Source organism: Aulonocara stuartgranti, assembly GCF_965226115.1.
Source record: "Aulonocara stuartgranti genome assembly, chromosome: 9".
In the NCBI taxonomy this organism is placed as follows: domain Eukaryota; kingdom Metazoa; phylum Chordata; class Actinopteri; order Cichliformes; family Cichlidae; genus Aulonocara; species Aulonocara stuartgranti.
This window is the reverse complement of record NC_138960.1, coordinates 28,757,835-28,784,451: the sequence shown is the minus strand read 5'-3', so window position 1 is coordinate 28,784,451 and position 26,617 is coordinate 28,757,835. Positions and strand designations below refer to the sequence as shown.

General features: G+C 39.9%; 1 protein-coding gene and 1 long non-coding RNA gene across 3 annotated transcripts in view; one reads left to right on the top strand and one right to left on the bottom strand.

Annotated features, from left to right (window-relative positions):
- The window catches only part of cntnap2a (contactin associated protein 2a), a 413,013-nt gene that overhangs the window by 181,313 nt on the left and 205,083 nt on the right, over positions 1 to 26,617 (top strand). For both annotated transcript variants that reach the window (XM_082545890.1, XM_082545889.1), the window contains exon 3: positions 2,788 to 2,981. In XM_082545890.1, the coding sequence (XP_082402016.1) occupies positions 2,788 to 2,981 (194 nt within the window). The remainder of the gene's footprint in view (positions 1 to 2,787; positions 2,982 to 26,617) is intronic.
- Positions 252 to 22,296, bottom strand: LOC309713955. The gene is made up of 3 exons (XR_014278756.1): positions 22,255 to 22,296; positions 4,266 to 4,290; positions 252 to 812 (listed from the first exon to the last, which is right to left on the bottom strand). It is a non-coding gene; the product is annotated as an uncharacterized lncRNA (long non-coding RNA).

Below are 26,617 nucleotides of genomic sequence, written 5' to 3'. Positions count from 1 at the left end.
TTTAATTATGTAGCTCACAACACCCTGACACTTAAAATTAGAGATTTAAAATTCAGCCCCTGCAATTCTCAGTACCCAGCAATGACCAATTAATTCGCCTAGAACAATGTGTGAAAAATTGCTAACTTCTTTGCTTTGTGTTATTCATCGGCTACCAGTAGAAACTGTGCACTCAGGCAAAAGGAGAATCTGAAAATATTACTGGCAATATTCTAAAGAATGGAGAAAGAGAAATAAAATCGTGGGTTTTTTTGTTGTTTTGTTGTGTTTTTAACCAAACTTTCCTCTCCTTTGTTATTTTTGCTTTTGGTCATGTCTATCTCCTTCTTTAACATAAATGCATTTTACCTTTTTTTCCAGTCCATCTTCACACATCTCATCTCTGTCTTCCATCAGAGCCATAAAAGCCTCTCTTATTACTCGCTTTACTCCTGGTCTCATCCATCTTCCTTGTTTCCATTTTTCTACCCTCTCCCTTCTCTTGTCACCAGCCCACGGCGCACACCTTCTCGTCACTCTTTCCGACACCCCATCCTCCTATCTTGTTCAAAGTATCACACTGCCTTGGTCATTGTCCGCTCAGCTTGCGTTCTTAATCTTTATTTTCTGCTGTCTGTTTACTTATCACCACCGCTCTGCCCCTCCCAAACCCAATTTCTCACCTTTCCTTTCTCCCCCCTACCCTTCTCTTTTTTGATAGTGTTTTATCCCTCCACGGGAATGGCTTTGCTGCAACGGGTTTTTGAGGTATTGACGTTTCCACTGATATGGGCTTGGTTATCTGTCAGGTCCGGGGCCGGAGTGTAATGGCTCTGTAATTGGATAAGGTATAGGATTTTTGTCAGTAGGGTAAATTGCAAACTGCCTCACCCTCTATTTTATCATATGACTATCATCTCTCATTCTTCTTCCACTTCACTTAGCGCTCTTCTCCCACTCTCCTGTGCCTTTGTGGTCTTACCCTTTTCCCCTGCCCTCACTTTGTCCACACATTTCAGTTTTCACTTGGAAAAAAAACCCAAAACAACATCTGTCACTCTCCAACACTATCTTATCTGCATGTGTGTCCTTTAGACAAGTGAGTCTAGAAGAATGAAAGAACTGACATAGCCAGTTCAGAGTCTATCCACAAGCAAGCTTTGTGAGCTGTCTTGTGGACAAGTCCAGGGAAAAAGTATCTACTTCTCCACACATCTGTTTTATGCACCCCTTTGTGCTTTCTTTTTGGTATTTTACAATTCTAATAGTAGGAAAGACACACTGTAATGTTGACATTTATGCCATATTTTGTTTTGTTTTTTCTTCTTATCTCTGGCTTTTATTATAACGGCAAATGAAAATTAGGTCAGTGTCATCATTTTTTGTTCCCTTGCATCTTGCAGTTGCCTTGCTCTTTTGTTTCTGGACCATTTACCCTGAGGTTCATTTAACCTGCAAGGTCCAGGGGAGTTTGGCCTTTCCCGGGTAGACAACTGGAGGGGTGAAAAGGGGACAAGTTTTAGGGGACACATGAGAGTTTAGCTGGCAATGAAGACAGAGCAATGAGTTTTTAGGCTATCGCAAGGACGTCGACTGCCACTGAGGGGATTAGGAAACAAAACACAGCCATCTACCCCATCAGTCTTCACTATAGTCATAGGAAAGTGGCACTGAAACACTCGCCCTTGTTGTTCTCAGAGATACTCATTTTCAGATACTCATTAAAGCAATACATCACTTTTGGAAGAAGATTTTTCCACAATAGTGCATCTAGCCCCGGAGATCATAACCTTTAACCCTTTTAAGTTACGATGGCTTTCCAAGCATATTTGATGGTCTTCTAATCTATTCAAAACAGTAAAGAAGAGGTCAAACAATTACTCTGTACTTTTGAGCAAGTAATTTCCCTCAGGCCCAATGCCCACTTTGAAAATAACCGAAAAAATTACTTTGTACTTATTCTAACTGAACTGTGTACAGTGAAAATCAAAATCCATGCTCCACCAGGGGGGTAATTCCACTTTAATCTGCACTCAAGGATGCACATATCAAACAAAAGCTTAGCTGAAAATGAACGGAGACATAACCATATGTAGGTGTCAAGACGAAATGGGTTACATGACAGCACTTGCAATTTGACTTATAGGCTTATAGTCTCATTCCGTTTGTACAGGCTGTTGTTGTATTTTGGGATGAAAAGATAGTGTTCTTCCAATTTAATTGTATTTTGTTGTTGAAAAGTGATGATTTCAAGAATGAAATGGATGAAAGTGATGCTCGAGCATTTCAAAAGTGTCTTTATGTCTCAGCTACTGGCATTAAAAACGAATCCTTCTTGAAACCTCATAAATACTAATGACCTTCCTCTTGAAGCTGAGGCATCTTCTATATTGGAGAACATATAATTCTAATAATCATAACAGGGAGCGTATTCTCCTCATTCTTGTGAAACATCTTTATTGTCAGAAGGCTCTCTCCCTGTATGCAAAGCATTTAATAAGTTATTACTTCTACACTGGTGCTTGCTAGGAGCAAATTTCTGGGCTACACTCTGGTGGACACTGACCATTAATAATAGGATCGACTAACCTTGTAACGATTAATGCTTTTTGCAAAATGTCATTATTGGAGTACGGTGAGTTTCTTTACCTGTCTTGGATTCTGCTCTAACAGAAGTCTTTGCCAATAAGATACAATTGCACCTCACTTTTGTATAATTTTTTATCATACTGCTAAAATTATATAAACTATTTGGGGAAAACTGACCTTTGATGTCCTACTCATTATGAATAATTACTGACTTTGCAGGAGCCGGTGGATGGTCACCTCTAGACAGTGACCATTACCAGTGGCTACAGGTGGACCTCGGTTCAAGAAAGCAGGTGAGCGCCATAGCAACACAGGGTCGCTACAGCAGCTCTGATTGGACGACGCAGTATCGCCTTCTCTACAGTGACACAGGAAGGAACTGGAAACCTTATCATCAAGATGGCAACATTTGGGTGAGTGGACCAGTAATTTGTGTGGCTGTTATGCGTGTGTGTCAAATGCACAGGTGCAAACTATAAGACTATTAAAATGTTCACATCCTGTGGCCCACACTTGCTTCTAAAGCATCTCATCTGTTTTGGATTACTTCCCAATCACCTTAATTTACCTTAATTTCAAATATGTGAGAGTTCTAGCAGTTTAATTCAGTTCTTTTCTACACCATCGCACACTGGGACAGCTATTTAAAGTAGAGTAAATGACTTGCTCTTGAAACAAATGATGGCATTTCATTAATCCAAATATTGCTAAGTCTATTCTCAAGTCTTGATGGTATATTGCCAAATTGGGTTGGAATTTCAGTAACACCATCAAACTAGAAACTAAAAAAAGGGCAGTTTTGTTTATAAATATTTTTTTTTATTGTGGAGTACCCCAGGACTCTGTCTTAGAGACTATTTTATTGTCTTTTTTGCTAGTATTGTTTTTAATTATGTTGTTTTCATCCTTATACAGATAACATTTAGCTGTGCACTTGAATAGGGCTTACTACTAAAATCTCTGAAACAATTGATTATCTGAAACTAAACTTACTGCTGATAAATAATGGAACTGAATTTTTTGGTCATTTACACCAAAATTCACACTCCTTCTTAAGATTCCTTAAGAAATAATTTTATATTAATTCAATTCAATTATATTAATTATATTCAATTTAAAGGAAAGCCCTGCAAATACATTTAAGAGCATTCACAGAACAATGCTGGCAAATGTTTAGGTAGATTTTTGAGGCTGGAGTTAGCTGTAATGCAATTTGACATGTACATATGTCAACGTGGTTACTAAACTATCAGAAGAAATGCTGATTTTGACATTCTCTTCTATTCTAAATTGGATAAATTTGGTTTATCTAAAATAAACTTACAAAGATTTACACTGATGCTTTTACAAGCTTTCTCTTTAAAATGTTTTTTTTTTAATTTAAATCAGCTGTCAAGCTCTGTTCCTAACTTAGCATTCACTAAATGTCTTGTTAACCTTGTAATGCCAAGTGTATCATATTTGATATTGTTGTTTTAAAGACCTCTGTATCGTCAGTGTGACTAGCGTCATATATACAGTCAGATACATGCAGTGCTACTGTGAGCAATAAAATGCTCAAAAATGCCAGATTAAAACTCATATATACACATTTATTTACATTTATTTGTATTTATTTTAATTTGTCAGAAGGTTCAATAAACACTCCATAATTAAAAAATAAAATTATACATACAGCAAGCTTCAATGTTCCTTACTTAAGTGCAAAATCCTCTTCTTTACCTACGTGCATAGAAAAAGCAGAAAACCTTGTTTAGGATGAAAAATCTTAAGTATCACTTCAAAGCACAAGGAAATTTTATTCCCTCAGTTTAAACCAAATGTAATATGACTGTGGCTCATCTAATTGAAGATTTACTGGGTCTTAGAGGAAAGATATGACATAAGAACATCTTTCCAAAATGAGCCGTTTGCATTCAATGTTTCCCTAACAGTATGGATGTGGTTTATTTTTCTTTGGCTTTATTTTCTGTGTCTCTTGTGCCAAAACAACACATTTCCATCAATGAATTGTTAGCAAGGACTTGAGTGGGGCACCTGACAGTTTGTGATCAGCTAATAGGTTAATGGCCTTCACTGTTCACTGTTGCTGCTTTGCGAAAGGCTACAGGTGATAACAGATGGGAGACAAAAGGACAGGCCTGTCGTGAATAATGCTGATACACCAAACTAGACAGCAGAAATCTAAAACCTTGAAATGCAGGGGAGGAGACTTTTTTATGTTAATCTTAATAGTAGAGTTGGAAAGGATATGTATTTGCTTTGCTTGTTTTGTCTTTTCCCCAGTGAATCTGTAAAAGCTTGTCATGTAAATTACTGCTACTGTGCGATGTAGTGCCTTAAATAATAAGCTTTATCACAGCAGCTTTTACATGTTAACTTTAAATAATGTTTGAGGCATTTGAAATGATCAGATCTTTTGTTTTTGCTTTTGAAAACACTGCAGATGGTTTTTTTTTTTAACAAAATACACAAAACCATCAGGAATGCTTTGAAGGATTTTTTACTTTTTATTTGAGATTAAAGGATATTAAAGGGAGTGATTAAATGAGTTTGCATTGCTGTTACCTTCCTATCAGCTCAAAGTTGTCTGGCAGTAGAACAGCCTTACTAATAAAGTAGTTGCTGAATGTATGTAGCGTGACTTTGCTGGAGTATACAGCAGTCGGTCCTATGTTCTCAGATTGTATATACTTCCTGTGTCTGTTTCCTGATGCATACAGTAAAGTTTCACAAATATAATTGTGCTTTTCTGCATTTCGGGAATTTTGTGAAGTTTCAAACAAAATATTTCACATTTTAATTTTGCAAAACTCCTTCCAAAGTCAGTAAGATTATGATGCTTTTAAAGTGTGGTGAAAGGTTCTTATTCATTCATCACAGGGTTGAAGTAAACGTGTAATGAAAAATGGCTTAAATGTTTTGTGAACTGTATTAAGAGTGGTGAGAATGACTTTTCTGCTGTGAGAATAATGCCAGATCAATTCAGAAAAACTTAATACACAGATGACAAAATTTCATAGTGAGATTTCTGTTCTGCAAACACATTTTTTATCACCAATTTAAACACCACAACTCTGTCACAGAACCGGACATTAAATATCAAATTCAACTACTATGTTTAAAATGTGTGCAGTGTGCTGCGGCATTCATGTTTGAACCACTGTTAACTTGCACGGTTACATTTCTGTCTTCTCTATCAGAATCCTTTTGAATGGCTGAACATGTAAACTCAAACCGCAGACATACAAGTGTTCATTATTTTTAGACGAAAGATGCTTTCTTCAGTTTTGGATTGATTATATGACATAAAGACACAATAAAATATGCCAGTGACAGCAATACTGTCCTGACATCTATATAAGATAGTGAGGGCATTTTAATTAAAATCTACTTGATTTCATTACACACACACACACACACACACGCACGCACGCACGCACGCACGCACGCACGCACACACACACACACGAATGCACTAAAAATGTTCTCAGTGCATTGCAGTGCTGTAACGCAGGACCTGACCCAGCATCAGGTGGGAGTAAGAACTATTCATCTGTGACTATTTAAAGCCATAACTGGTTTAGATGATAACAATTTCCATTAAGAGTGTTAGTTTTCAGGCAATTTTATTTTATTTATTTTATTTTAAATATTTTTTAATTACATATGTAAATACAGTCATGTATGCAAAAAAAATTTTTGTTCATATATAGAAACATTCATTACCGATGTCATTTCCTCATTTTCTCCTATTTAATTATTAGATATTCAAAAGTTTTATTGCTGTACATGAAGATGTACATTTACTTCCCTACTTCTGGTCTTACAGGTATCTAGAGTTCAGTAAATGCACTCTCACCAACTTATCTTGTTGAGTTTGGTACCAATTCTTTGCACACACTGAAACACTGTAGAGTCTCATCATGAAGTCAACCATCTACTGTATAAGCCATGACTCACACAGATTCTTCCTGACAGACCTAATTCAGAACCGAGTACTTTTTCACTGAGTGTGCACCCTTCCTCCCGAAATAAAGCCTGGGCTTCCAATCTTTCTTCTATCTCTGATGATGGGACAACATAACAAACAACCTTTTCAATCAAACAAAAGGTGGCTAAAAGGAGATCCAATGAATTTTGTTAGTTAATCTTGGTTGTGCTAAAAACCCCTAGTTTTCACTCTGTGAGTCTGCGCCCATGTAGAGGTGTGGTTTGCCAACAGACAAGGCAGGTAACCAGGCCAGTGGGGGAGCCCCTGCACCCTGACAAACGTTACACTACTGTAGTGGCGATGTGCAACGTTTGCATTAACAGTATGCGAGGCATGACCTCTCTAAAGTACTCCACCTGACTTCATTCATTAGTTTGGAAATGGCATGAATGACTCTAAACAATGAGAGACAATGAATGAGGACAGAACAGAATTAAATACTCAATGAAACAATAAAGAGGAGTTCTCCTTCTGGGAGTGAAAAAAGGAAGGAAGAAAATAAGAAAAAGGCAATATAGTTGTGGTAAACATAATTAATAATGATTAATCAAAGGCCAAATAAGTACACTCTATTGCTGTAAGTATTTGCTCATCTGCCTTCACATAAAAACTTAAATGACTTCTCATTCTTAATCTGAACCGTTAACCGTTAACAGCAACTATAACAACTACAACTCTTCTGAGAAGACAGGTTTCTACAGGGTTTCAGATCATGTATGGGAATTTTTGATGATACAGATGTGCATTTGTGAAGTCAGGCACTGATGTTGGATGAGAAGGCCTGGCTCGAAGGCTCTGTTCTAATTCATCCTGAAGATGTTCGGGTTGTGGTGAGGACTCTGCGCAGGCCAGTCAAGTTCTTCCACACCAAACTCTCATTTATTTATGGACCTTGCTTTAAGCACTGGTAATGTTTGTCATGTTTGAACAGGACAGTGCCATCCAAAACTGTTCCCACAAAGTTTGGAATGTCTTTGAACCAGCAAACCCAGACTCGTCCATCGGATTGGCACACAGAGAAGCGTGATTCATCACTTTAGAGAACACGTCTTCACTGCTCTGGAGAACCGTGGTCTGGTGCTTCACAATTCTGCATCCAATGCTTTACATTGAGTTTGTTAATGTAAGGCTTGGAAGCAGGTACTCATCCATGGAAACCCTCACCATCCACTGACCCTGCAGTGAGATTTTACGTAGCGTATCCCCTTAGTTGCCATCATTGGCCGATTGTGGCTCAAGAGTTGGCAGTTCCTCTTGTATTCGGAAGGTTGCCGGTTCGAGCCCCGGCTCCGGCAGTCTCGGTGGTTGTGTCCTTGGGCAAGACACTTCACCCGTTACCTATTGGTGGTGGTCAGAGGGCCCGGTGGCGCCAGTGTCCGGCAGCCCCCCCTTTGTCAGTGCGCCCCAGGGCAGCTGTGGCTACAATGTAGCTTGCCATCACCAGTGTGTGAATGGGTGGATGACTGAATGTAGTGTAAAGCGCTTTGGGGTCCATAGGGACTAATTAAACTGCTATACAAATACAGGCCATTTACCATTCCCAATTGCTTCTACTTTGTTATATTACCACCAACAGTTGACAGTGGAATATTTAGTAACAAGTAAGTTTCATGACTGGACTTGCTGCACGCTGGCATCTTATCAGGGTACAATGGTGGAATCCACTGAGCTCCTGAGAGTGACCTGTTCTTTCACAAATGTTTGTAGAAGATGCCTGCATGCCTACATGCTCGATTTTACACACATGTGACCCTGGAAGTGATTAGAACACCTTGATTCCACGATTTGGATGGGTGAGTGAATGCTGTGTAAATGCTCCTACTCTAGCTTTAACTCACTTGAATCCTGCAACTTCTACTAAAATGAAATTATTTAACTGGCCTAACACAGCAGGCTGGTGTGTCCAGCTTCGCAGGCCTTGGCACAACCAAGTCGAGTACAGGTGGCTGGGAATCAGAGTTTGGACACAGGCAGTTGATTGCTAGAACAAGAATTCATACATAGAATTCAGAAGAACTTTTTGAGCTGTTTTGTACTGTGATATTGTACTCAATTTATTAAACTAAGTTGTTTATTGTGATTTGCTACTGTAAGACTAATAAAATTACAAAGTATGTCTTATCCTTTTTTCAGCTGCGGGTACTAAGCTCTGTAGATAATGTAATCCTTTTTTTGCCTATCATGGCTTTTACTGGTTGACATATACATATACGAATCGTTTACAGTTGAAAGTAAATTAAGCTGTTGTTTTTGTCTGCGGCATCGTAATTGTTTGCCAGTTATTATTTATTCTGAAGTATTTTTCTCCTGCTATTAAACCTGATTCATTGCCTCTAATATTTCTGCAAATACTCCAAAACACATTCATCTCTTTGGCGTTTTTGTAACTATAGCCAACTTTTTTCCCCCCTCTGTTTTGCCAAAATTTATGACATGAATATTGCTTTTTAATTTATTGCCAGTGGAATTCAAAATATTGCTTATGTAAACAAATGCAGAGCCAATAATTTTGAACTGGGCATATACCATCAATAACCCATGCAGTTACAAGGAAAAACTGAGCACATGGATTCTTTGCCTCTTGGCTTATTTAGATGTCGAGGAGCTGCAGAATCTACACAAATGAATGCACACATACATGCAGACATACTTGCACTCCTACTAACCCCTGCTGATAATTAAGCCTGGGCAAAAGTTTAGACCTGTTTTGTGAAGTATGTGGCTGTTTGTGTGTAAGTGGTGATGATATCGGAGCAATCAGTGCTATTGATCAAAGAGATAGGTGGGGGGTGGCAGGTCGCTTAAGCCAACTCTCTCTCACACACACACACACACACACACACACACACACACACACAGAACTACCATCAAGCCCTGTTTCAGCCCATTCAATCACATTCGGCTCAATCCCATACACCACTGGATGAGACTCACACAGTGATCCCCAGAGAGCAAACTGCCTGTCCTGCACTTTTATGTATGAAGGTTCTATTCAAGAACCTTTTGCCACCAATCACCACCTGCTATTACTCCACGCTGATGACTTAACTCTTTCACTGCCAAACTAAGAGAACAACTTTTTAGTTAAAGCAAGTGTGCCACTTCCAATATAACTGCCGTGAGTGTGCAATTCACTGAGAAGGATGACTGCTAAAGGCCTGGAAAAAACTGTATTGGATGTGTGAAAAACAGTGTTTTTAATAACACACTAATGCACTTCCAAGGAATCAAATGACGCAGATGACTGATTGTAATAATTAAAGCACCAAATGCCTAAGTAGAAGACAATCCCTAAGAGCTTATGAGTTACTGAATTACTCAAATAAAAAAAACTGTCCCAACAGGGCAAAACTATTTTGTTGGACTTTAGTTGGCACAATATTACCATAAGCAGCATAGTATTTTTTTTTTTTAGGTATGCACGTGTGTGCTTGTGCTGGTGTTTGAGAGACCTGTAGAAATTGTCTGCCTGTGAACATGTTTTACCGAAGCAAAAGTGCAGCACCTGTGAAAGATACAGCTTTATATTTTTATAGGTTGGCTCAAAAGAAAAGATGAGCTTGAAGATGTGAGTGGTCTAGCACATGAGTATTGAGCTAAGTGCTCAATTTGTGTGATTGTAAATGGATTTACAATTAATTTATATTATTATTTTATATTATTTATATTTACATTTCATATATTTGAAATATTTATATTTCAATTTTTCAGAACTTTTACACGATAATACACACATATACACACATACAGTGATGCATACAGTGCTTTATGGGTGTATTATCTAGTAATGGTGTACTCTTTTTAATCACTCATTAAAAGCTTTTTGTCTGCTTAAATTGCTGCTTATGGTTATAACTGCTTATAATTAACCATTACTACTACTATTAATACAAAACTGCCTTTCGCTTAATATCTCTATTTTTGCAGTTTCTTTTGGTTTATGAATCTAAACTCCAGGAATAACAGCAATTTTTAAACAACGAAAAACAAAAGAAAAATATCTTTTTCTGCCTTTTTTTCATCATCTGCCTCCATCTAACCCTATCCCTAGCCACACCAACACCTCTTCATGTTCTCCTTCACTACACTGATGAACCTTCTTTATAGTGTTCCTCTTTTCCTCTTGCCTAGAAGCTTTATCTTTAATCATTTGTCCAGTATATCCACTGTCTCTCCTCTGCACATGTCCAAACATCTCAGCCTTGCCTCTTTAACTTTGCCTCCAAAGTGCTCAATGTGAGCTGTCCCACTGATATACTCATGTCTAATCTTGTCCATGCAGGTCACTCCCAGTGGAAATCTTTAGAGATTCGTCTCTGTGACCTTCATCTTCACTTCGTGTCATTCTGTCAGTGCCAGTAACTCCAGACCATACATCATAGCAGGTCTCACTACAATCTTGTAAACCTTCCCTTTCACTCTTGCTGCTATCCTTTTGTCACACCTGCTCCACCCTGCCTGCACCTCTCTTCTTCATGTTTCTTGTGCACTTCTGTTGCTTTGGATGGTTGACCCCAGTATTTAGACTTGTTACACCTGCTTCCTTCTCATTCACACACATGTATTCTGTCTTACCTATGCTGACTTTCATTCATCTTCTCTCCAGGGGATACCTCCACCTCTCCGGGCTCTCTTCCACCTGCTCCTTATTCACACTACAGATCACAATGTCGTCTGTGAACATCATAGTCCATGGAGTGTCCTGCCTGACCTCATCTGTTAACCTGCCCATCACCATCACAAACAAGAAAGGGCCCAGAGCCGATCCCTGATGTAATCCCACCCCCACCTTAGACTCATCTGTCACTCCAACTGCACTCCTTACCACTGTCACGCTATCCTCATACATGTCCTGCAGCAACCTCAACATTCTTCTTATTGTATGACTTCCTCATACAGTAGCACAGTTCCTCTTTTGGCTTTCTCTAGAAACGCAAAGGCAAAGTGGGGGTCCTTGTTTATATTTCTCCATAAAAAAGAAGAAAAGACAAATTTGAAAACTAATTGTGAGATTAGAAGCAGTTACAAGATGTACTGTTATGGATATATCTTGGCTACGTTAGAAACCTGCAGAAAAACAAAGAGTAGGAGATCGATTTTATTATTCCATAGTTACAGCATCACACTTTCTTCATGTAATCCCAAAAGAAAGAAATCAAGAAATCAAAATGCAATGCGTACCGAATTACGACAAGACATTAAAAATAAATTAACACATTTCTAAAGTCAGAATTCTCCTCCATAATGTCGTTTGCCATTAGTCTCTATCAGATAGTACCAGGAGGCCCTCTCCTACATTGCCAGATTGTTTATTCATGTGGATGAGATGCTTGAAGCTGAAAGTACACTAGGTCAGTTGACAGTAATGTATGTATCCAATAAACTAGCACAGCCGCAGCCTCATCTTAAGCTGATACAGCATCAAAAGGGAACAAGTTAATAATAGTTTCTCACTGGACTGGTGAAAAATAGTCTAGTCTTTGAACAGCTCTAAAACACGGCATAAGTTTCAGCATCCCAAAACATCCTTCTTATTACCAGTTTATTTTCTGTAATGTATTATTGTGAAGTGTTCAGAAAAAAGCCCCTCAACCTGATATGAAAGTAAAGTTAGATTACTGGAAGCATAGGATGTACTTTAATACATTAGAACAGACACTGGCTGTTAAAATTGAGGTAAGCCAGAAGGAGACACCTGTAAATATTGGTGATGAAAGTAGCTAACACAATCATGAAGTCTCTTGGAACCAAGATGGCGCCGCGTATGGTCGCCCTGGTGCTTCAGTGCGTTACTTTTGTTTTGTTTTTGTGCATTTCTTCTGTGTCTGGGCACTCCTCTGGATACTCGTACACCAGAGAAGAGCTCCTTAACTACAGGACTACAACGCCTGTGGATTTATTTCCAATATTTGTCGCATCTGCGGCAGATTTACTGCTGACTCTGACCAGGAAAGCGAGACGCCGAAAGAGAGGGAAGCGAGCCGGCGCACTCGTGGGTTTGAGGAGACGCGGACTGCGAACTGCTCTTCCTGGGATCTTCCTTTCTAATGTACGCTCACTCGGGAATAAGATTGACGAACTGGCCCTGATGAGAAGCATGAACAGAGACTTTGCCTCCTCCTGTGTCTTATGTTTTACGGAGTCGTGGCTCAGTGAGAACATCCCAGACTGCGGGCTCAAGCTGGAGGGCTTCCATCTGCTGCGCGCGGACCGGCAGGCCGCTCTCTCCGGTAAGTCCAAAGGTGGAGGTCTCTGCTTCTACATCAATAGTGGCTGGTGCACAGATGTGACAGTGATTGCTCAGCACTGCTCTTCCTCTCTGGAATATCTTTTTATCCACTGCAAACCGTTTTATTCTCCGCGGGAGTTTGCTTCATTCATCCTGGCCGCTGTTTACATCCCGCCAGACGCAGATGCGCAGGCAGCTCAGTGCGCACTCGCGGAGCAGATACTGCACATGGAGCGGACATTCCTGGACTCTCTCATCATTGCTCTTGGGGACTTTAACAAAGCCAATCTGAGCCATGAGCTTCCCAAATACAAGCAGTATATTAAATGCCCGACCAGAGAGGAGAGGACATTAGACCACTGCTACAGCACGATCAGCGGGGCCTATCGCGCGGTGCCCCGCGCTTCACTCGGACTTTCTGACCACGTCATGATCCACCTAATCCCCGCGTACAGACAGAGGCTGAAGCTCTCCAAACCTGTCGTGAGGACCAAAAAACTGTGGAGCAACGAGGCTGTGGAGGAGCTTCGCACGTGTCTGGAGTCTACAGACTGGGACACAATGAAGGCTGCTTCTAACAGCTTGGACGAGTTTACGGACACTGTCACCTCCTATATCCACTTCTGTGAGGACAGCATTGTGCCATCACGCACCAGGGTGAGTTATAACAATGACAAACCCTGGTTTACTCCTAAACTCAAAAAGCTGTGGCTGGAAAAGAGAAAGGCGTTCAGAAGCGGAGACAGGGACTGCTACAGAGAGGCCAAGTACAGGTTCACTAAAGAAGTGGACATTGCTAAACATCAGCACTCTGAGAAGATGCAGCAGCAGATCTCAGAGAATGACTCGGCCTCTGTGTGGAAAGGTTTTAGGAATATCACAAACTACAAGCCTAAAACCCCCCACTCCACTGATGACTTGCTCTTAGCCAACACCCTTAACGACTTTTACTGCCGTTTTGACGAGCCATCAGGCAGCCTTCACACCTCCAACGGCCCCAACAATAGAGACACTTTGGACACTAATTCCCCCACCTCTCCCCCCTCCATAGAGCCATCACCACCTTCAAACCGTTCACCTACAACACCCCCCTCCTCACCCCACACAAAAGAGGATTTCACACCACCTCCTCCCACCACAACTCTTCATATTCATGAAGCAGATGTGAGGAAGCAGTTTAAGAACCTGAATGCTCGGAAAGCTCCCGGCCCAGACGGCGTGTCTCCTGCCACCCTCAGACACTGTGCAAACGAGCTGGCCCCAGTGTTTTCTGGCATTTTCAACTCCTCACTGCAGGCATGTCATGTGCCTGCCTGCTTCAAGTCCTCCACCATAATCCCTGTCCCCAAGAAACCTAGGATCACTGGACTAAATGACTACAGACCCGTGGCTCTGACATCTGTGGTCATGAAGTCTTTTGAGCGCCTAGTTCTCTCCCATCTCAGGACCCTCACGGCCCCCCTCCTGGACCCCCTGCAGTTTGCATATAGAGCCAACAGGTCTGTAGACGACGCCATCAACATGGCCCTACACTTCATCCTGCAGCATCTGGACTCCCCAGGAACCTACGCCAGGATCCTGTTTGTGGACTTCAGCTCTGCCTTCAACACCATCCTTCCAGACCATCTCCGAGACAAGCTTTCCCAGATGAATGTGCCTGATCCCATCTGCCGGTGGATCACTGACTTCCTGACGGACAGGAAGCAGCATGTGAGGCTGGGAAAGAATGTCTCGGACTCCCGGACCATCAGCACCGGCTCCCCTCAGGGCTGTGTTCTTTCTCCTCTGCTCTTCTCCCTGTACACCAACTGCTGCACCTCCACCCACCAGTCTGTCAAGCTAATCAAGTTTGCAGATGACACCACCATTATTGGGCTCATCTCTGACGGGGATGAGTCTGCCTACAGGAGGGAGGTTGAACGTCTGGTGTCCTGGTGCAGCCACAACAACCTGGTGCTGAATGCCCAGAAGACAGTGGAGATTATTGTGGACTTCAGGAAGCACACGGCCCCACTCCCCCCCATCATCCTGACTGACACCCCCATCACCTCTGTGGACTCATTCCGCTTCCTGGGTACCACCATCACCCAGGACCTGAAGTGGGAGCCCACCATCACCTCCGTCATCAAGAAAGCCCAGCAGAGGATGTACTTCCTGAGGCAGCTGAAGAAATTCAACCTGCCAACACGGACGATGATGCAGTTCTACACTGCAATCATCGAGTCCATCCTCACCTCCTCCATCACCGTGTGGTACGCTGGAGCCACTATCAGGGACAAACAGAGACTGCAGCGTGTTGTGCGCTCTGCTGAGAAGGTGATTGGCTGCAGACTCCCATCTCTGCAGGACCTGTACACCTCCAGGACATTGCGGCGTGCAGCTCGGATCTCAGCTGACCCTTCTCACCCTGGACACAGTCTGTTTGACCTGCTCCCCTCAGGCAGGAGGCTCCGGTCCATTCGCACCAGAACCTCTCGCCATAAGAACAGTTTCTTCCCCTCTGCTGTTGGACACATGAACAATAACCATATGACTGTTCCCACCACTAACACATGACCCTACGCTGTGTCACTGCATCATTCCATGTTTGGCACTGATCACCACCTGCACCCATGTATATATCTTTCTACGTAGCACTCTTAATTCTTATTCTCATGTATATATCTCATGTATAGCTCATGCACATATCTTTCTACGTAGCACTTTTAATTCTTATCCCTACTTTTATTTTTTCATGTCTATTTAAGTGCTATTTATGACACTATTTAAGTGCTATTTATGACACTATGTTTGCACTGAAGCACCGCAGCAATTTCCTAATGTTGTAAACCTGCTCAACATTTGGCAATAAACCCCTTTCTGATTCTGATGCCTACTACTAACATTTATAGAGATATTGCCGTCACAGTTTAGCCTGAACAAAATAACGAAGTACATGCTGTGAAATAGATGTTTTTACTGTAAATTGATAAGAATATTTGAAAGCAATGCAATAAAACCCAAAAGACATTCTGGGCCTTTGTGCATGGAAGCAAATTATCTTGTATCTTGTCAACTAGTCATTGAGACATGAGGAATAAGGCTGGTAAATTGCAGTACAAACATTTTTTCCTAAGAGTAGCTACAGATCTTCTTGTGTGTAACAAACACAGAGAGAAACACTGTACAGGTATTTTTTTAGAATCCTTGCATTCAGTAGTTTTAACATTAACAAGCGCTGCACTTAAAAAAAGCATCCTCTGGCTTCTCTCACCCATAAGCTGATAGAATAAACTTTCGATTTGTCCACTTAATACTGGTCATTTAAATCAGATTCCTCAATGATGGTACTACGTAAAATTTCCCGCCAGGTACAGGATAACATTTCCAGTGTAACTTAGTCCGTGTCAACATAAATAAACTAAAGCAACGATTTACACTTCTTTCTTTTAGCTGAACTAAAACAACTGCTATAGCCTTCCGTGGATGTAGAGCAATGAAATAGATTTGGTTAAAGTAAATAATGGCGACACAACTTAATTATGTTGCGACCATGTGTCTCAGCCTGTGCCATTCGCAGCCACATTGCTCAGGTATTTACAGATGAAATTGTGCTGAAGCCTTGCTAAAAAGGTGTCAGGAAATGTGATGCTGTAATACACTGCGAATGTAATGCTTCGCTCTTGCCAGAACAGCTGAGGCTCATTTTATTCCTCTCTCTGTGCTAAAGGCTGTATATAAAACTGAACCTAATGATGTTGAAACAAGCACGTGCGAGCTTATGTGAAAGTGTTAGTGTTCGAGCTCGAGTGGAGCTCATGCGCTTACCTTTGTCCAATTGTGATCGAATGTGTGTGTTCTCAGGAGGGAGGAGTTGCTAGACTGTGGCTCGTCAGGTAAATGAATGGTGATGCCTCCGTGTCTCAGTGGTGGGGACTAATTCAGTTTCAAAAGCTGCAGAGCATGCACTGATAAATCATGCACCTGGATTTATGCACCAGTGGAACACATTCTCTCGCTCGCTCGCTTTTTTTTCTTTCTTTCTCTCTCTCTCTCTCTCTCTCCCTGCTTACCTTTCTTTGCATGTCAGCCTAGTATTTATTTCACTGGGTGTTGCCAAGTGCCTTGGAGCCACCTCAGTCTTCACGACCAATAGGCAAGTTAATGAGTTAAATTTAGATTTGAGAAAACAAATAGAAGATGGCAATACAATAAGCAGTCGCCATCAACAGGGAATCTTTTAAGTCAATTTGTGTAAGTAAAAAATATGTTTGAAATTTTCACCAGAAGTTATATATTAACATTCAAATGAGCTCCAATTAAAATGGTTTGCTACCTAAATTATTAAGGGCTCCATGAGCTTAACGTAATGTGTAAACAAACAGAATGAGTCAGAGTGAGTCAGTGCCCCCAAAACCTCACAGTAAAGATCAAGGTTAAGGTTGATCTGGTTTAAGGTGGTGAAATAAAAAATAATCTAATAAACAAGTCACTAAATCTGTAGTAAAAGTTGTACATCTTAAATGAAATGGTTCTAATTCCCACCTCTGATTTTCACTTTTGAGGCATTGCAGTTTGACTTATTTATGTATGAAATTTCACAGTCACATCTGAGATAGAAAAGCAACGCGAATGAAATGAAGTGCTGACTTTTTGAACTTGGATGATCTTCCGTGCTGCCAGGCTTCAATCGCCGTCCATGTTTTTGCATTTTATTAGATGCAGACATCAAGTGCCTCATGCATTTACATTTTAGGCTTTTGGCAGACAGGAGCTTACATTAGGAGGAAAATGAATAAAGCAAGAAACTAGAAAAACACCAGTAAAGCAGGTCAGTGCTGAAAACAAGGAAAAAAGAAAAACAGAGAAAGGATATTGCCAAATAGACAAATATGTAATGAAAAACAGTGCTTAGAGTATCTTCCATATATCAGGTAATGTCAAAGAGGAGGGATACCTACGAGCATAGAGTAGGTTCATCTAAAGCACTCTTGCAAAGCAATACAATATAAATATAAATATAATATAAAATATATGCAGATATTATTTTGTATACTGCACAAGCTAACATCATATTTACATTTTAAGTAAAGTTAAGTTTTTGGCAGAAAACCATCAAAGCTTGTTTATTAATTTGTTTATGCCCCTTTTGAACAGTGACACTAAAATTAAATAAGGGTATCTTATTTAATCTAATGTAAGAAAATATGATGAAAAGAGCATTATCTAACTGGCTCCTATCTCCCTCCTAAAGTTATATTTAGCACTGACAAACTTGCAGCCTGTTAAATGTCAGCTTGTTACTGAGTAATCAGGAGATGTGTTTCACATCTCAGCAGGGGTGCCATCATAGTTTCACTTTGTATTTACTGAGATTTAGGTTTGTTTTGATTATTAAAACTGTCATGTCACAATATTTTTAAAACTTTACTCATGATGAATTTGGCGTGAACAAAGCCTGAAATGTTGAAATATTTCCTTATGAAACTTTTGAGTAAAAGCATGTTTTTTTTAATTGGAGGACTAGAGGAAAGAGAGTTGTTATGGGAACCAAAATATGATCCTAATTCTTTGCACTTGACATAGCTTTGACATTGCTGGCAGAACTCGATGGCTTGATGTTACACACCAAACAGATGTTTTCAGTGCACTCTACAAGGACAACAATTTCTAAACCTTTTTGATACAAATTATTATTATAATTATTGTGACCTTTGAAATTGGAGGTCATAATGCTACCGCTTATCAGAAGCATAATCGAGCAGAATAGAGAGCTGAAGCCATGCTGGATGAGGATTTCCCCTCCTGAAGTCCATATGGAAGAACAGGATAAAAATGGTCATAGAGTCAACATAATGTCAACATGATCATCAACGTCCTCTCAAGAATAAAGTTGGCAAAAGGACCTCCTAAACTTAGATCAAAATGTAGAGATGAGTAACGTAAAACTCTCCAACCCATAGAAAGGGCACGCCTCAGCGGGGTAGTTGGTTCAATGTCCCTTTTGATCAAAGAAAGGCTGAACAAAGAAAAGAAGAATGCCATTTTTAAAGTGCAGAAATACATTGCACTCCATAACAAAGTAATCAAAATGAGGGCACATAATCATCTTTGATCTTATTCTGTCCTTGTGTGTGTAAAACACACAGGCAAAATAAGTCTTTCCTTCTCAGCAAACACAAAGACTTTTTAAAAGAATATATTACTCGAAAATAACATAAAATTTTCTTACTTTCCGTTTTTTTATGTGTATATGCTATACAGTAGTATGTAAACATTATGCAATATTAGAAGTATGCTTTTTTCTTAAACAATTTCCAATATTATCCATGTTGCACTTAAGCTAATCTTCCTACACCATGGAGTCTCACTTGAACTAGTTACAAAAAGCCTTGAATGTCTTAATAATTCAATTCAGTTCAATTATGTTTTATTTATTTAGCACCAAATCACAACAATCACCTCAAAGCACAGCAGTCATATGAATAATGACAATACCCTTCATGTCAACTAGAAATGGTTTCAAGTAGCCTTGTTTTATGAAGGTGAACACCATCTTTTTCTGTGACCTAATAGGGGTCTGACTGCATTGAATTCCTGCTCAAGCCCAAGTACATGATTGGGCATGATATTATGACCATCTGGCTACTATTGTGCTGCTCCCCCTTCTCCTCCAAAAACAGCCCTGACCCATTGAGGCATTTAGGTCTTCACTAGACCCTTGAAGGTGTGTTATGGTATCTGCCACCAATATTTTAGCAACAGATTATTCAAGTCTTGTAAGCCCTGATTTTGCACCTCCAAAAATGGGACTTATTCGTTTAGCACATCCCACAGATGGATGGCCACCTTCTTCCATTGCTCATGGTCCAATTTTAATGCGCGTTGTTGGTGCTTTCAGTGGTCGACAACTGCTAAGAGATGTCATGATTAACAGCCTAGTTGGTATATTGTCATTCAGAATTTTTAACTTCTGTTTACTCTCTCCTTAGCACTTTACTTCGATCCATTATAAAGACTCTTTGGTACATTATAACTACTTTCATCTCCAGGGAGAGACAGTCGATAACATAACCATTTGTACGTATGTTTTTTGGGGGGGTTTTACACACTGCCCCCCAGTGGCAGTAGACAGGCCTGCAAAGACGTACATACTGTACATCAGTGCAAAACCATTGCACCATCAAACTGAATCATTAAGAATAATTACACTCTGTCCTTGTAGTCATGATAGCTGCGCCCTAGCAGAAAGTTGTGTCAAAATGTTCTTAAGTACCAGTTTTCTTACTGATTATTAATTTGGTGCTAACACCACTAATAACGTGACGTAATACAAAGATGAATGCGTTCTCCCATGTTTCATTGAATTCAAGCCAGCCGCAAGTTACTAATGAGTCATGTCACAGATGGAGATGATCCATTGCTACCATCCAAACAGCAACTGCTGTCTGCTGTTGAAATGAATCGGGGAAAGACTCCAGGAGGTTCATTTACATCATACGAAATAAGGCACACTTATTTGATATTAATGTAAGATTATTAAAAGGTTTAGCATTCAGAGTGATGCGTGCATTCATGATTTGTGTTGATTCTTTATGCCTTACTCTTACTGACTCAAATTCCTGACACTGGTCAAAACTGCATCTCAACAAAAAGAAGACAAACTTGTTTGTTGACCAGTGTTTATCCCCATACATAAGCAGTTTCTCATTCACTCACACTGACTGTTGATGAACAGCTGCTGTCGACCACTAAATGAGTTATCACGTTCAGCATTAAAGTCCAAAATGTTTGAATTGAACTAATCAGAGGAACACTGCTGCTTGAAGTCATGGAGATTACTTTTTATGACTTCATCTTTTTTTTTTCTTTTAATCGGCCCTGATATAAAGTCTGTCTTTTAACTTTTAAGTCTTTATCTTGATTGGCTGCAGCAACTTCACAGAACTTGAGTGTCAGCCTATTTAATGTCAATTCATTCTAAATAAAGAGTTGAGTGTGGAAATTAAAATTTGCTGAGCGAGAATAACGAAGATGATGAATTCAAATAAGCCTTTTTCAGACATGCACTACTCTTCATTAATCTGATGACATCTCAACGTGTCAGCTTTATATCTGTATGAGCACCCTGGTATCTCTTCCTTAAGTCTGACCAGAATGCAGTTTATTGGACAGCCATATACTTGTGTCTCGCTAAAGCACTCTAAAGATTGTCCTAAACACCAATACCTTGCACTGTGCACATCAAATTTTATTTTCAGACATTTGTCAATGATAGTTCTCTCCACATACATAGAGAATGTGTGATCATGTTATGTCAATTCTAAAAAGTGCTGATCTTTTACACACATGGAAGTCATTGCAGAAGTGCTTCGGCTTACTCTGACACTGCCGTAGGAGACCTACAGTTTGTAACCATGAAGATCATCAACATGAATAATATGAACAAATGTAATGGGTTCTTTATTTTTAAACTCAGGCGTTTCAAGTCCCATCGCCACAAGTGTATACAATCAAGCACCTAGCCATGCAGTCTGCCTTTATAAACATTTGTGAAAGAATGGTTGTTCTAAAGAGCTCACTGGATCCTAGAATAACAGGATACCACTATTGCATCTTTTTTATCTGCTAATGAAATATCTTCCCTCCAAATAAAACGTTTTAAGAGGTATTGTTTCAAAGTAGAAGGAAGCACACCACTCCAGCTGCAAAGTGGTAGAGTTGCAGAGCCCAGTCACCTAGTCGAGTGTTGAGACACATAGTAGTACGTTAAACTTGCCAGTGCTCTGTTGACTCAGACTTGCAAACCTTCTGAGACATTAACATCAGCACAAAAGCTGTGTGCCAAGAGCTTCAAGACATGGACTTCCTTGGCTTAGCATCTCCTTTAGATTTAATGTGTAGATGGCCCAGTGCTTTTGTCCATACTGGTATAAAACAACCTATATTTGTGACTGTGTAGCATATCAGTGACACTGGTATTATTACATATGGAAGGTCTGAAAAGCATGGAACTATGGAGAAAGGGTAGATCCCAGTGAGTCATAAAAGTTTCTTTACAACTTAAGTGGCTGTAATGAAATTTTAATTGGTCTGGCAACAGTTTCAAAATGGTACTTGTGTGGACAGTGTATAAAAAATAGCACTGAGGTAAAATTCCTCTTTCCTACTGTATGAACTCTCTTAATATTGTATGATTAATGAGGACTGTAGAAACCATTTTATATCAACAGTGCACTGATGGTTTTCACTTTTTTCTTGATACTGATACTGACATGATACTGTAAAACTATTGCATGTCACTTACATCAGGTCCAAACACATGTACACACTAGAGATGGACCGATCCGATATTACGTATCGGTATCGGTCTGATACTGACCTAAATTACTGGATCGGATATCGGAGAAAAATAAAAAATGTAATCCGATCCATTAAATATCACGAAAGCACCTCACAAAACTTGCAACACGCCGTAACTCACCTCAGAACGTTAGCAGTCGGAGCAGTATGCATCACGTGATAGAGCGGCTGTGGCATGCAGGACCTGTCGGTGGTCTGGATAGCATTTGGAGCTTCGCTAGCAACCCGGCATTTCATCTCCCGAGAGAAGTAAAGCAAGTGTGTAAGTCCATCTCTGAATGTTTGTAAAGCATTCCTGCGTTAAGCTTAACGAGCGACTGCCTCTCGCTCTCCGGCTGCTACTTCAATCATGAAACTGCTTAACGATCAGCTGATCGGCTTTTCTGTCGCGAGTCCGTGTCTCTTGTTTGTTTTTGGCCCACTTTGCACCAGAAAGAGGAAACCAGTGGATAAACAACAGCAGCACGTTTAAGCTTGATAAGCTGTTGTTAGAATGTATTTAATATTACTTTCTACTCGAGGATCTTTTTCTACGTAGCTGACGCTGGTAACTGTGCAGGGGCGGATCTAGCAAAGTTTAGCCAGGGGGGCCGATAGGGCATTAACAGGGAAAAGGGGGCACAAAGACATACTTTTCTTTCTTATTCTCATTTAAAATGTCGAGCTTTTGATTATTTTATATTTATCTGAATCTTACACCCAAAGTTTTAATCTGATGTAAAATGTATAGAAGTCCATTATTGTATATAGTAACTGTTAAGTCTAATATATATACCCTAGTAAGCTATAGTACTTTTTCCTTTGGGAAGGTACCATCTGTGGAGTCTGCAATTTTGTTGAAGAAAGATGTTGAATCTATTTAATATTTCTTGAAAAATAATTGATTTCTGTGTATTTTTTTTCACACTGCATCAAATTAAGGTTGATTACGTCGATTAAGCATCATGAGGTGGAGCGTGAGGGGTGGTTCCCTATTTTTTATTTATTTATTTTTGTTGTTGCTGGGAGTTGGAACCCTATTAGTTAGGTTGCTTAATATTTATGCTAAGTACTCTTTAAAATACCAGAATAGGGAGGATGGTGTAGGTTTAAGTTTATTAGATTGATCAGTATTGCTGAATTATGAAATATTTTTTTTTGCATACAGGTATAACAGAATAGCTTTAGTGTAGTTGTTGTTTTAAACTTGAGTATGAACTTATACAAAATGCAGCAAGATATTTAAAAAACAGTTTTGTTGATTAAAAAACACTATATCGGATTCATATCGGTATCGGCAGATATCCAAATTTATGATATCGGTATCGGTATCGGACATAAAAAAGTGGTATCGTGCCATCTCTAGTACACACACGTGTTTTCTCCTGCATGTGTGTAAATTTAAGGGAAGACGTGATGAAGGTTTCTTGCTAAAATTTCCTATTTTTTTCACTCTTTCTATTACTATACAGTAATTAATGAGCCCAAAAGGCAGTGTGTGGAAAAAAGTATTGGTATGAAATGTACTAGAAGTGTTTTTCATTTTTCCTTAATAATGTATGCAAAGCAAAGAAAAGATTCAATTTTCCTTTGTCACCAATTCTTTGGGTGCCCATTTTAGCAGGTAAAGCCATTTAATTGGCGACTGAACTAACTATCTGGCACATACGGATACAAAATGAGATCATTCTGAACTGTTCCAATAAAAGACTGTAAAGAGTCTCTGAAGCAGCTTATCGTGCCTTTGATGTACAGAAATCAACAGAAGTGCACATAACAATGGAAGGACATACATTCGTTTTAATCAAACTTTCAGATTTGCAGTTCAATTCACTGTTCAAACTTGTAAAGCAAGAAATGTGTTGCCAAAAACAGACATGGCAGAAAGTCTATATAAACAAAACTGAAGCACAAACATATACAAGGATGTACAACTAAGCAAAATATTATTACATTTCTAAGCATAAATCACCACTGAAGAGAAAGAACTAAGAAAACAAAACATGAACAAAAATATGATTGAAATACAACAACAAAAAACAATACAAAAAATACAAAACCATTACAGGAAATAGCACAGATCAAGTTCCTCATTCAGCTCATTGAGCCCATCTGGAGCTGCAGACTCAGATCAAAAATCCATTTAGCTTCTGCCTGCAGCAGAAGTTGGTTGTGGTCCTCACCCCTAGTGGGATACTTGATTGACTGTGTAGCCCAGAATTTTAATTCTGTCAGCAAGTGTCACGAAACAGTAAGAAGAGATTTCCTATTGAGGCTTTGTGTGTAGCACGGTATACTCTCAAGATGTTAGCCACATGCTGTAGTATGTAACACCCAGCCCACTTTAAAACATTTTAAAGATTCATGACTTCAATTAAGCATTACTAGAATTTGTCCTATTTTCCTGGCACAGACACAGCCACCCACAGGGCTTCACAGAAACACAAATTTCTCTATGGTCCTTCTGTTTTGTCTCGTACACTTGTCAATAAAAACAAAAGACCAGACCAGGCCGGACTGATTTCCCCTGCCTGTTTGGAAGGAACATACACATAGATCCACACACACACAATAGCCCTGACTCTGGGCTGGTCTAACAAAGAGTCCAGCAGCAACAAGCAAATGCCAGAAAATAGCTTTCACTTGTTGTTTCTCAGTATCTAGAGATCTGTTCTCTGGAAGGGCCTCTCTCTGGCTGTCAAAACGCAGACACGCAGCACAAACAGAAATATGCTCGCACATATACAGACTGATTTTCAGTGAAACAAAAAAGAGAGAGAATAGACAGAAAGGACAGATGCTCATTCAGGAAATGAAAACATGCAGCCAGGGAAAATAAGAAAGCGGGTGAGGAGTAGCAATGAGGGAGAGCTTTTGAGCAGTTAGATAATGGGCGTGTGGAGAATTTTGCCAGGGTCTGTTTATGAGAGCGAGCATGCCGACGTGGATGTCTATCTCGTATACAAGCGAAGTGTGTTTGTGTATGTCAGACAGAGCAGACCACAGGGGTATTTTTTTAACCAGCTGTAGGAAAGTGATTGGCTTGTTCTTTCTTGAATGACAGCCCCTGTGCTCCAAATGGTCAGCACAGAGACTGGCTGGTTCTCAGCTTCCCTCATTATTTTCTTTTCCAAGTCAAGATTTCTTTCATTGCTTTTCTCCCACTGATCTCGTGGACTGCTGAAATCATGCGTGTGTCCTTTACTAACTTACACTGTTCTAAACATTCCAAAATATGATGCACATCCTCACAGAACTACATAAAATAGCAGTAAATATTTTTCTCAAGTATCAAGTAAACCAACTAATCTAACATTAACTGTACATATCACTGACATACTGTACATAGTAGGCAGAATCATGCAGAAGTATATGCAACTCTGCACACATGCACATAGCAGCTAGTGAGTAAACTCTGAAATTTGCTTCAGGCACTTTGTGGCCTTTGTTGCCGTAAATTACCTCAGTTCTTGATTAAACAAAACGTCAAAGTGTCTAAGCTCTAAAGTTGCTTATAAAACACGCACACGTGCACACACCTCAACATAAACTGTCACACAGGCAGTCACACACATATATTTCCAATTACTCATTGGTTTGCCGCTTAATGATTTGACTTTGGAGTAGAGGGAATTAAATGGTTCACTAGGCAGACTTTTGCAAGGTGTTCAGCATCCACAGCTTTTTCCTCATCTTCATCCTCCTCTTCTCTTCCCTATCCTGCCTTCTGCCCCCCACTCTGCATAGTAATGCCTTTGAATTGAGCTGTTCATTCAGCCAAGCACAGATAAGTGTAGAAAGCGGGATGAACACAATAGGGAAATAGAGGGAAAAAAAAAAAAGAGGATGGGGGGATTGAGCTTTTGGGTGAAGAAAAAAAATGGTTTTGTTCTCTCTCTTTTTCTTTTTTCTTTTTCTTTCTCTGGTATACCTTGACAAGGGCAAGGAGAGGAAGGTGACAGCTGGACAAAAAGGAATTGAAGTCATCTGCATGCAGCCAGAAAAATTGTCAGAAGATTTTTTTCCTCTTTCGTTATTTTATACCCAACGATGAGGCGATCTTAACAGTGACATCAGGTTTTAACATTTCATAATTGCTTAAATGGCAAGGTCGTGCATTGGCAGTCTGTATCTATATGTGTGCATGGATGCTTGTGTGTATTTATGCAGATTGTAGATATAACTGTCATTGTGCTTCATATCAGAAGCCAACACTACAGGCAGTTTGGAAACAGAATACTGAAGGACAAACATGCAATAGAGAGCACAGGAGAAGAAAGCTTGAGAAGATTTAACAGCAAAAGAAAAAGATAAGGGTTAGAGGGGAAGAAGCTATTGTAGAATTGCACAAACAGCTCCAAAGAGTAACGTTAGCCCAGGTGAATAAAGGAATATCTCAGTTATGGAGACATTTCAGACTTCCAGTGTTTTGATGATGCGGTATGCAACTATGAAATGAGCTCAGCGCACATTGTTTGAAGTCATAACAGGCTCCCCGAGTGCTC